The sequence below is a fragment of the Mus caroli genome, unplaced genomic scaffold (genome assembly GCF_978045245.1).
Source record: "Mus caroli unplaced genomic scaffold, Mus_caroli_1 scaffold_7, whole genome shotgun sequence".
Classification (NCBI taxonomy): Eukaryota; Metazoa; Chordata; class Mammalia; order Rodentia; family Muridae; genus Mus; species Mus caroli.
In genome coordinates, this window is record NW_028227262.1 from 20,751,961 (window position 1) to 20,763,831 (window position 11,871).

At 46.9% G+C, this 11,871-nt stretch overlaps 1 protein-coding gene across 3 annotated transcripts; it reads right to left on the minus strand.

The window, feature by feature from the left end:
• Positions 1–995: 995 nt before the first annotated feature.
• On the minus strand, positions 996–11,861 carry Tex52 (testis expressed 52). Of its 3 annotated transcripts, XM_021165223.2 has the most exons (3): positions 11,779–11,861; positions 7,268–7,818; positions 1,128–2,478 (listed from the first exon to the last, which is right to left on the minus strand). In XM_021165223.2, exons 1-3 carry the CDS (start codon positions 11,857–11,859, stop codon positions 2,184–2,186), a joined length of 927 nt encoding a protein of 308 aa, XP_021020882.1. In that variant the 5' UTR covers positions 11,860–11,861; the 3' UTR covers positions 1,128–2,183. The 3 variants fall into 3 exon arrangements, with proteins under 3 accessions (XP_085695988.1, XP_021020882.1, XP_085695989.1); XM_085839862.1 differs by lacking the exons at positions 1,128–2,478; positions 7,268–7,818 and adding an exon at positions 996–1,058; XM_085839863.1 differs by lacking the exon at positions 7,268–7,818 and having other exon boundaries at positions 2,339–2,478.
• Positions 11,862–11,871: the final 10 nt, after the last annotated feature.

Consider the following 11,871-nt stretch of genomic DNA (forward strand, 5'->3'; position numbering starts at 1 on the left):
GAGAATACCAGGGATTGCAAGTCGCATCAGGCAAGGTACATTGAAGTTTTCCAGATACAAGGGAATGACTGGGAAAGGAATTGCAGGAACCAAATAAATGTTTACAATAGAGATTAGCAGTCCTGCCTAGGATTAGCCTAGTGACAGGCAAGAATTTCACACTTTAGTGTTAATAGCACCAGGGGGGTTTTACTCTTGGCAGGCCTCAAGAATAATGTAGTATCATGGACCCCTAAATTCCTAGGCCTTGCTAATTCTTATCTTATCTGGAGAATCTCCATTTGTCAGGAGAGTATACCAACTTGCTCTTGGTATGGAATGTAGCCTGTACTAAAGATTTCAATCTCAGTGCGATTCCCAGGCTCTTTCTGCAGACCAGTTGAGTCACTGGCCTCATCTATTGTAATGCTTAATTAGTTACTGAATAGGTTAAACTTCCTTGCTGCTTTCTGGGATCTTGGAACACTGGGTTTAGCTATGTCAGAATTCAATCTTAAAAGGCACTTATAATAGGGTAATACTAATGGAGAGCACGTGGATCCATACACTAGACTAACACGGGAATGGAAAATTAATGTATGGGTTAGAGAGGTTAGAGAGAATGCCAGACTCCAGGAGGAGAGCTTCCTTGAAACGCTTTTTTTCCTCATGAGCAGCTTCCAAGCCTCTGCCTGTCAAGCTGACTGGACTGGAGAGCGTGGCAAGGCACTAAGGAAGGGTACCCCACCATTTATGTTAAGGGAGGTGCTAAGGGAGGGTACCCCACCATTTATCTTAAGGGAGGCGCTAAGGAAGGGTACCCCACCTTTGATTTCTCTTCCTATAGCTACTCATCCTGGCCCTTCCCACCAGGCTTTGATACCTGCACCTCAGTCACAGAAGACTCCTGGCTATTGCCTTTTGCAGGCCTCCACTTCAAGTCTTGTCTCTGACCCAGAGTCAATGCTCAGATCTCTGTAGTCAACAGCCACTCAGGCCCAAGACCCTTCGATCCCTTAGATGACTGCTGGCTTTCTGTAGGGCTCTCTGAGACACCATGTCCAGCAGACTAATGCTTTCTGAGGGGCAGTCAGTCAGTTTGATTCAACACGACACAGTAGCTGGTGTTGGTTCAAACTCTGGAAGTCTGACCCCGAGTAGTTTAATTTGGGCATATTTAAGCACAGCACAATTGGGTGAAGGATTTTCTGGTGGAAATTAACTCAATTCTGTGCACACAACAGAGCTAAAGACATAACAGCATCCAAACTTTGTAAAGTACAAAGGATGTCATCTCTAAAGATGGAATAATCCTATAGATTGACTGAGAAGAACACGCTGGTTATAAGGATCTGGGGGAGGATCTGGTGTGGTCTCAGCCACACAGATTAGTGCAAAGGGCACCAGGCTGTTAACCAGCCTTCTGGGCAGAAAACAGGTTATACCCCTCTCGCTTTGAAGAGACAACCCTGTGCATTTAACATTTTGGTCTTCCTAGGGCTCTGTGACCCCTACACCTTTCACCTTCAGTACCTAATTCATTCCACCCTTGCCCTGCTGAGGAATGGCTCCCTTCCTCAGGCCCAATTCTCCTGTCTCCCGCACCATCTGTCATCAAATTCTGCAGGGGAACTGAGAAGCAGCATTAGAATGACCTAAACAGTTGTGTCTGCTCTCAGTCCAGGCATCTGAGAGTCCACGGAGGAGATGGCAGTGAAGTTACATTTTTGCCTGAGACGTTTACTGACCCCTAACCAATCTCAGTGTCATTGTGAATGTGTTCTGAGAATAGAGACAACTTATTATTTTTTCCTATATGATAGGAATTGAACTTAGGACTTCACCCTTGTTAGACAAGTGCTCGACCTCTGAGCTATATCCCCAGCCTGCAATTCCTTGCTCACATTTCTTACCACACCCCCACCCCACACACCGCTCTATTCTTAAGAGCTGGAACCTACAGGTATTCTAGCTGCCTTGCCCTCTTACCCTGCCCCAATTCTCCCACACCATGTTGAGTCTTCCAAGAAAAACACAGAACAATTCTAGCTTCAGTAATGTCTCCAGAAGCCTGATACAGAGATGGCATGAGGCTAGAAGATGGTTGAAAGGTTGTTCTGTAGGCCCAGAGTCCTCAGTCTCCTGGGGTCTCTTGCTGAAGAAGGCTAGGCTGCAAACCCTAAAGCCCACCATGGTCTTCTCTTTCAGACATATCCAGGTCTCCTTTTTCTCTTTCCCTCTGGTGTTTTAGCAGGTCGTGCCTTGGATAGGTAGTGGACAGGTAGGGCAAGCCGGTCTTTTATCAGGGCTTGGTAGTCCTTCACAAGGTCTTCGCTCAGGGGCACGGTGGGCAGCCGAGCCAGCTTCAGGACCTTTTCCTGGTAATGAGGCTGATGATTTGGGCAGGGCCAGCTCTTGCAGATGTTATTGGGAATTGGGTTGGGTAGGAACTGGAGGCCCCAAGGCACAAGCCTTCCACCAGTAGATATGTACTGGGACCTGTTGGGAAAGTGGTTCAGAAACAACAAAAGTCAAGGGAGGGAGCCAGGCATGGTGGCTAGAAGGAGAGATGATGGTTTCTACCAGCTATTCCGGAATCAGGCATTTTAACATGAGCCACAGTGTCTAGCTGAACACCTCTCATCCTTTGCACAATTGCATAGAAAGCACCTGCTTTTTTTTATTTGTTTTTTGTTACATATTTTATTATATTAATTTTGCTATTTTAGGTGTGTGAATATCTTGCCAGAGTGTAACTACTTGTTAGCATGATTATCAGTGGAAGTCATTAGAGGGAGTGAGATCCCCTCAGACGAGACTTTCAGATGACTGTGAGATGCCATGTGGGTGCTGGGCATTGAACTCCAGTGCCCTTAACTGCTGAGCCATCTCTCCAGCCCCTCACCTAGATTCTTTTTATATCTCTGTGTAGTGCCAGGGATTGAACCCAAGACCCAACCTGTGTGTGCATGGTCAGCACTCCACCACCGAGCTACACCTTAACCCAGTTATCCACTCTTTGCTTTCTTCATCCTTCTCTTCATCTCAGTATGTGGTCCATGCTGGTCTCCATCTTGACATCTTCTTGCTCCACCTTCAGAGTGCTGGGATCACAGGTTTCTACCACCCTCCCTGACTCTATTTCAGGGTTCTGTCTAGATTCCAGATGATCATCACATCTCCCCTGTTCTACTAATGCAGCGTATACAGGAAGACCGCCGAACTCAGCGAAGCGTAGCAGATGACTTCCTCTTCCTTGCTGGCCTGTAGTATTAAATTGAACAGTAGCAAATTGACTTAAAAACAAAACAACAACCCTGTTGAATAGTAGCAGATTTTCTGTGCTTCAACAGGCTTTGTGCTCAGCAGATAACCCTGGTTGCTGCTTCGAGTCTCTTGCATGGTAGGCAAAAAACTGTATTCCTGACCCAAGTCCCCACTCCTGTGATTAAAAAAAAAAATTCCCAGGGATGTAGCCCAGCTGTAGAAACCGTGCCAAACACGTATATGACCTTGAGTTTCTATCCAGAGTCTTAGGGATTAACATAGACTCTCATAGAGCCCAGATCATGCCCAGTTTATTTGGGGCAAAGCACTGAACCTAGGACCTCATGCACACTCTGCCAACTAACTGACCCTATGCATCTGCCCACCCTCTTTTCTGAAAGAGGGTCTCGTGTAGCCCAGGCTGGCATCAAACTTACTATGTAGCCATGATATGATAGCCATGAACTCCTGATCCTCCCGCCTTGCTCTCTCCTAAGTGCCAAAATATAGGCATGCACCACCATGTCCTACACAATTGTAACTCTTTCTGACGAGGCCTGTATGACACACACTAGTCACCATGTATGGACAGCAGAGAAAGCCAGGGTCCCCAAGGTGACTCACCTCAAAAAATTGCTAGCCTCTGGTGCTATATTTTAAAAATTATATGTAGATATGCACACGTGTGTATGGTACATGCGTGTGGTGTGTGCATATGAGTGTGCAGGTGCTGGTGCAGAGGCTAGAAAAAGCCACCAGTGCCCTGCTCCTTCGATTTCTGCCTTTCTCTCTCGAGACAGAGTATCTCACTGAGTCGGGAACATAACATTTCCTGGAAGCTAACTGACCAGTGAGTTCCCAGAATCTGCCAGTCTCCATCATCCAACGATGGGGTCGCAAGCGTGCGTGGCTGCGCCCAGCTTTTTCTACACAGGGGCTGAGGAGTCAGGCTTGGGTCCTTGCCCCTTCACAGCAAGTGCTCACCCCCTGATCCCTGTGCACATGAGTGCCTGTGTGTGCGCTGGAGGTGGGACCTGGCCTTGCACATGCTAAAGGTCCCCTGAGCTGCACTCCCATGCTTCGCTGGTTTGGTTAGTTGATTTTAACTGAAGATCTCTAGATGTGGTGGCACACACCTTTAATTCTAACACTGTGAGTTCCAGGCTAGCCAAGGCTAGAGACCCTATTTCCAAAAAAAAAAAAAAAAAAAAAAAAAAAAAAAAATTCTCTTAGGGCCGAAGAGATGGCTCAGTAGTCAAAAGAGCTTAGTGCTCTATCAGAAAAGCAGAGTTCAGATCCCATCATCTATGTCAGGGGCTCACAAAACCCTGTAACTCCAGCTCCAGCTCCAGAAAGGGGTCCAATGTCCCTTTCTGGCCTCCGTGAGCACCTGTTAACCCCCCCCCCCCCGCCTCCCTATGAGGGATAGGCATGAGAAGACCTGCACAATTCCAAACCATCCCTTCTAAGGCCTCTCTGCTGGAACCACTCTAGCTGAGCCTGGATGGTTCAAACCCCCCCCCCCAACCTTCTGAAGGCCTTCTAGCCTTCCAGCCTTAGCCCTGGTTTCTGTTTCGAATCGAGGGTGGAGGGGGACACTCTAGCCCATAGTAGTCCTGCCTGCCCAAGAATTTCTGCAACATCAAATTTCTAATGTCTGTCTTTTCTTTTCTTTTCTTTTCTTTTCTTTTCTTTTCTTTTCTTTTCTTTTCTTTTCTTTTCTTTTCTTTTCTTTTCTTTTCTCTTTTCTTTTCTTTTCTTTTCTTTTCTTTTCTTTTCTTTTCTTTTCTTTTCTTTCCTTTCCTTTCCTTTCCTTTCCTTTCCTTTCCTTTCCTTTCCTTTTTCCTTTCCTTTCCTTTTTCCTCTTTTTCCTTTTTCCTCTTTCCTCTTTTTCCTTTTTCCTCTTTCCACTTTCCTCTTTTTCCTCTTTTTCCTCTTTTTCCTTTTCCCTTTTTCCTTTTTCCTTTTTTTCCCTTTTTCCTTTCCTTTCCTTTCCTTTCTTTCTTTTTCTGAGACAGGGTTTCTCTGTATAGCCCTGGCTGTCCTGGAACTCACTCTGTAGACCAGACTGGCCTCAAACTCAAAAATCCACCTGCCTCTGCCTCCTGAGTGCTGGGATTAAAGGCGTGCACCACCACGCCTGGTTCTCTAATGTTTTTCTTATCATATATTATACAGAAGGGATTTCATTGTATTCCACTCCTGTATATAATGTATTTGGGTGGCATTCACTCTCAAGACCCTTCCTTGTCCTGCTTTTCTAGGGATCCCCTTCCTCCCAACCAAGGAGCATGACCCAGTGCATTTCATTAGGATTAGAGAAGCACAGGCTCCTAAGCAGTGGCCTCAAAGGAGGTCTCTTTCCTCCAGGAACCATCAGCTTGATGGCACCTCATGCATCCACCCTCCTCTCCTCCCTGACAAGAGAACACTTAGCTTTGGTTCAATTTCTTTCTCCCGTCTTTCTTTTCTCTGTGGACGATAGACCCCAGAGCCCTGAGCATGTAAGCAGGTATCGTCCCACCAAGCTGCACTCTAACCTCCTGGTGCAGATCTGTTCCATACCGACAACCATTTCATCCTCACCCAGTGAGGCAAGTGTTTATGATCCTCCTTTAATGACCGAGCCTGGAGAAACCAAACCACGTGTGTCTGAATGATAATCTTGGAACTTCATTCTGACCCCAGGTTTCATTTCTGCTTTCTCTGTTAACAATGAACTTTAAAGGCCAGATGTGGTGGCACATGCCTGCCCACCACTTGGGCAGTAAGGCAGGAGAATCATGAGTTAAAGGCCAGTTGTGGTTACATGAGACTCCAGCTTTGAAAAGGAGATTTACTGGGGGGCGGGGGGTTAATACTCTTGTGCCTCAGGAATGTAATACTTTCTGTATTCTCCTTGTTAGAGAGAGAGAGAGAGAGAGAGAGAGAGAGAGAGAGAAGAAGAAGAAGAAGAAGGAGGGAGGGAGGGAGGGACGAAGGAAGGAAGGAAGGAAGGAAGGAAGGAAGGAAGGAAGGAAGGAAGGAAGGAAAGAAGGAAAGAAGGAAAGAAGGAAAGAAGGAAAGAAGGAAGGAAGAGGGCTGGAGAGATGGCTCAGCGGTTAAGCGCACTGACTGCTCTTCTGAAGATCCTGAGTTCAAATCTCAGCAACCACATGGTGACTCACAACCACCTGAAATGAGATCATGAGATCTGGTGCCCTCTTCTGGTGTGTCTGAAAACAGCAACAGTGTACTTACATATAATAAATAAATCTTTAAAAAAAACAAAAAACAACAAAAACCATGGCTGCTTTCAATTGTCTGAAACTCCAGTTCCAGAGGATCCAACAGCCTTTTCTGCCTTTCTCATGTACTAGGTAGGCACGCTTGTGGTGTACAGACATGCACACAGGCAAAGCACCCATACACATAATTTATTTAAAAACTTAAAACAGAAAAAAAAAAAGGTAGGCAGCCATGATGGTATGCATATGTAATCCTAGCACTCAAGAGGCTGAGGCAGGAGAATTGCCAATCAAGGCCAACCTAGACTAAATGTGTGATACTGCCTCAATGAAACAAAAGAAATGTAATAATGACATACACCCTCTCTCTCACACACATTTTGGGTGCTTTGCGGGTTCAGTATGGTTTTGGTAGCTGTCTCTTTCTATCTTTTGAAAGCAGGGATTAAATTACATTTCTCAGCATCCCCAGGCTAAGCAGATGTTAAATTCAGAGTACCCTCTCTCCATTTATAGTTAAACAATAAAGGGCCTTTCCACTGGCTATTCTTCCCATGTCCACAGCATGTGGTCAGCTACTTTCAGGAAGCAGTCAGGAGTGTGCCCTCCACGGCAGAACACTTGCAAAGCATGTGCAAGGCCATGGGTTCCAGCCACACAAAAGAAAAAGGCACAGGTAGCCACGAGTGGGAAAGTTGGAGAAGCAAATTAGATACCAGAAACAGGACCGGGGAGAGGAGGGAGGGGACACAGGCACGTGGGCAGAATCACTGCCTGAGAAGGGGTGAGCTTACTTCTTGAAGTTTGGCGGAGGTAGGATATTGCCATTGGCATCGAGGGGAGGGGCCCTTAGTTCGCTCCTCAGCTTGAGTTTCTCCACTTCCTTCAGCTCCTTCACCGTTCTTACAATTATCTGCTTCCTTCTTTTCGAGTCCACGACTATGGGGCTAGCACTGATGAAGGACAGGAAGCTGTGTGGGCCCATCCAGGAGGGTGGAGGGATTCCAGGCTGCGCAGCAGGGAGACTGTGGGCATTGGCGTGAGTCAAATGGCGCCAGACGTTGCTGTCATAGGGTACGTCCGGTCTGGTGGGAAAGGTAGCAGGCAAACGTCCCACATCAAGCCATGTGTGAAAGCCCCAGGTGTGCTCGGCTGCATCCTTGCTAGGATAGAGTACCCGGTGACGCACCTTAGACTTCAACTCTGTGCATGGTGGCTGCTTCAGGGCCAGCTTGTGGTAGTCTTGTAGGGTGAAGCCCGGGAACTCCTTGGTCTCTTTGGGGAGGAGGAACTCACGCTGAGTCCAAGTCTGATAGGTTGGGGAGGTTTCTTTGGCATGGATCATCTAGGGAGACATGAAAGGGAGCCTAGAATGGCTGTGCCAGCAGAGAACAGGATATGGCAGAGGTGCTCTGCTTTCTCTCAGGATCAAGCTGCCAGCATCCTCCACTCCAGGCCTCATCAGGATTAGATGGTCCCCACAGGGAGGCATTTCTCCATTCCCACTCTATCAGGAATGTGTGTGCACACATGTACATTCCTGTGGGCACATGTATATGCATGTAATCTATATGTGTATGCATGTATATGTGTGGATGTCAGGAGACGGCTTTGGATGTGGCTCCTCATCGGCCATCCACCTTTAGTTTTTTTTTTTTTTGAGACAGGGCATCTCTGAGAAATACTCATGTGGCTACATTGACTGGCCATGGAGCCTCAAGAATGCACCTCTCCCCACCCCAGTCCCCAGCCCTGGGATTGTCAGTGTTACTATGCTAAACCTTAAAAGAAACTTACTTATAAAATTATTTTATTTTATGAGTGTTTTGCTTGCAAAATATGTGTGTGTACCGTGTGTAGTAACCTCAGAGATCAGAATCCAGGGAATCCAGTGGAGTTAAAGATAGTTGTGAGCTGCCCCGTGAGTACAGGGAATCCAATCTAGGTCCTCTGCAAGAGCAGCAAATGCTCTTAACCACCAAGCCATTTTTCTAGCCCTATGCAAAGGTTTGTTCTATGAGTTCTCAGGACTGAACTTTGTTCCTTATGCTTGCATAGCCAAGTACTTACAAACTGAGTTGTGTCTCAACACTGTGAGCTTGAAGGGTTCTAGGATCCGTAGGATGCCAGCCTCTGGCACACGTGAAAGGGACTACCTGGCCTAGGTTAACTGAGGTGGAAAGAACTGCATCGACTCTGGTGCCACCATGCCGTGGGCAGGGGTCTTAAACTGAATAAAAAGCAGAAAGCAAGCTGAGCACTAGCCTCCTCTCTGATTCCTGTCTACAATGTGAACACCTGCCTTAGGCTCTTGCCATGACACTATAGTCCTGAATTGTGAGCCCAAATAAGCCTTTCTTCCCTTCCCTTTGCTTGCGAGGTATTGGGTTTCAATGAGCCACGTAATTGCACAGTCCAGAAGTTACTGTACTATCCTTCATGAGTTCCACAGACTTATAAAATCGCATTCTCCACTGATCACATTTTGGCTTTGATTTCCCATTCTCTCAACTTTCACATCATATACATACATATGTATGTGTGATGTGACTTGCTTATGTGTATGCCTGTGCACCACATGCCTAGTGCCAAAGGAGGCCAGGAAAAGGCATGAGATCCCCTGGAACTGGTGTTAAGAGATGGCTATGAACAACCATGTAGGTAGGTGCTGGGAACCTGGGTCCTCTGGAAGAGCAAGCAGTGCTTTTAAAAATTGGACATCTCTAGCCCCGACTTGCTTAAACATTTTAATGTTTAATTTACTTAGTGTATGTGTCTGGGGGTGTGATGGAGTATGTGAAGGCCAGAAGACAACTTACAGAAGCCACTCCTCTTACCATTTCTGGAGAACTGAACTTGGGTTCAGGTTTGGTGGCAAATTTCCTTGCTCTGGATTATCAACTTTCACTCTTCACCACTCACCTCCATTCCGATGTCCTCTTATGTGTCCCTGTAGACACATCGAGCCTAGGGGATGACCCATGCCAGCCATTCTAGAAGCCTACTGTCTTAGTCAGGGTTTCTATTCCTGCACAAACATCATGACCAAGAAGTTGGTGAGGAAAGGGTTTATTCGGCTTACACTTCCATGCTGCCGTTCATCACCAAGGAAGTCAGGACTGGAACTCAAGCAGGTCAGGAAGCAGGAGCTGATGCAGAGGCCATGGAGGGATGTTCCTTACTGGCTTGCTTCTCCTGGCTTGCTCAGCCTGCTCTCTTATAGAACCAAGACTACCAGCCCAGAGATGGTGCCACCCACAAGGGGCCTTTCCCCCTTGATCACTGAGAAAATGCCTTACAGTTGGATCTCATGGAGGCATTTCCTCAACTGAAGCTCCTTTTTTTGTGATAACTCCAGCTGTGTCAAAACTAGCCAGTACACCTACCTTCCCCGTTCCTAGTCCTGGAGACACCTTAGGCAATTTCCCAAAAGGAGGGCTAGGTGCCTTTTCATGCCAAAGTCCACTTATTACCTGTGCTGTCATGGGCATCTTCCCTCATTTCTCACTAAAGGTCAGTTGGTCTACAAAGAATCTAGAATGTTCTTTCCTTACCTTTTCTGTGACCTCTTCCCTACACCCCCATGAGCAAATATCCAAATTCTGCTATGGTTTGTGTCAGTGTCCCTCAAAGGCCTTTGTAAAAGGCTTGGTTCCAGTCTGAGGACCAATTGGGAGGCAGTAGAAGGTTGATGGCTTAGTGGAAGTTAGGCCACTGGGCACATGCTCTTTTTTTTTCTTTTTTCTTTCTTTGCCTCCCGAGTGCTGGGATTAAAGGCATGCGCCACCACGCCCGGCTTGGGCACATGCTCTTAAGGGGGACAGTGGGACCCTGGATCCTTCCTGTCTCTTTCCACACTCTTCCTCCATGTGCTGCCTCCCAGGTCTAGAGCAGCAGGGCCAAATGACCACACACAGGAGCCCAGGTGACCCTGTCTTCTTTTGAGTTACAAGTATCTTGTCACAGCAGTAGAAAACTGACAAGTCCCTAGATCACATGTGGAAAGACCCTGCTGCAGTAAGGAATTCACACAAGGTCTCAACTGAGTTGAGTTCGGGTTTAAGCTGTGTTCAAACTGTGTACTTAGCTATATGAAAAACGCGAAGAGCTTGTTCATAGTCAACCCAGGACAGAAATGTCCCTCCCTCTCAGCCTCTCTAGGACATTCCTCACTCCCAATACCCCCACCAGTTTCTTCGGTACCATCCCCAAGTCTTACTTCTTAAAATCAGAAACCCTGGTGCGTGTGTAAACACACACGTCATAGCATGCATGTGGAGGCCCGAGGACAGCGTGTAGGAGCCTGTTCTTCCACTGTGTGTGTTCTAGAGCTGGAACTCAGGCTGTCAGGTGCAGCAGCTGATCTCAGCACCTTAGCCGGCTCAGTGGCCGCCTGCATGTTTGTTCTCTCTCTCTCCTTCCTCCTGGTTTTGTGAGGCGAGGTCTCACATGTATCCCTGTGGAGCAGGCTGGAGAATGCTAAAATTAAAGGCATGCCATGCTGGACCGAATTCCCTAAGTCTTCTACAAGAGGAAAGGTCTGTAAGCTAACACAAACATGCCTAGTCTATCCCAGGCATGACAGTTAAGTGCTTGTAACTCTAGTTAGGAGGCAGCACTCCACAGGGTTGGCAATAACCTGGTCCAGGTATGCATTTCAACCAGAGCTATATAGGGAGGTTCTGTCTCAAAATTAAACAAACAAAACCAAAACTGGTCATACTGGCACAGATTTATACTGCCAGCCCTTGAGAGGGTTGAGACAGAGATACTGCAGGCTGATAGTATCAAGCTAGCCCGAGCTACATAACAAGACTGTCTCAACAAAACAAAAAGACCTAAAATCTGAAAATGTTGTATCACAAATGCTAAAAAAATATCCCGCCACCCACCCCGGGGCAAAGGCATGGCGTCTCAAAGTGGAAAATTCCACATTTGACCTTTGTGATGAGCCTCAGTCAAATCCTAGACATCCTAAAAATGCTGCATGCATTAAATCACCTCCAGGCTGTGTACGAGGTACATATGAAACAAAGGAATTTTATATTAAGTTTGGGGTCCTTGCCCAACATAGTTTGACATACATACATACTCCAAAACCCAAAAGTAAACCCCAAAGCTAAGCACATTTCTGATCCCAAGTCCTTTAGATAAGGCCTCTTCAACCTGTTGTCCAGGCTCCTCCTTTCTGTTCTGAGCTCCAACTTAGGGTACCACAGGATGAAAGCAGAAACTGGCTTATGTACCAGAGACTACTGCTCAGGACAACCTGAAAGGCTGGCCGCATTGTTGGGCCCCACTCTACCTTCAGGAAAGGCTCCCTGGTACGAGATACTTGGCTCAGGCTTGGCTTTTGGAGGGATGTTTTCTTCAGGATGTTGGCCATTCTTCCTCTGTG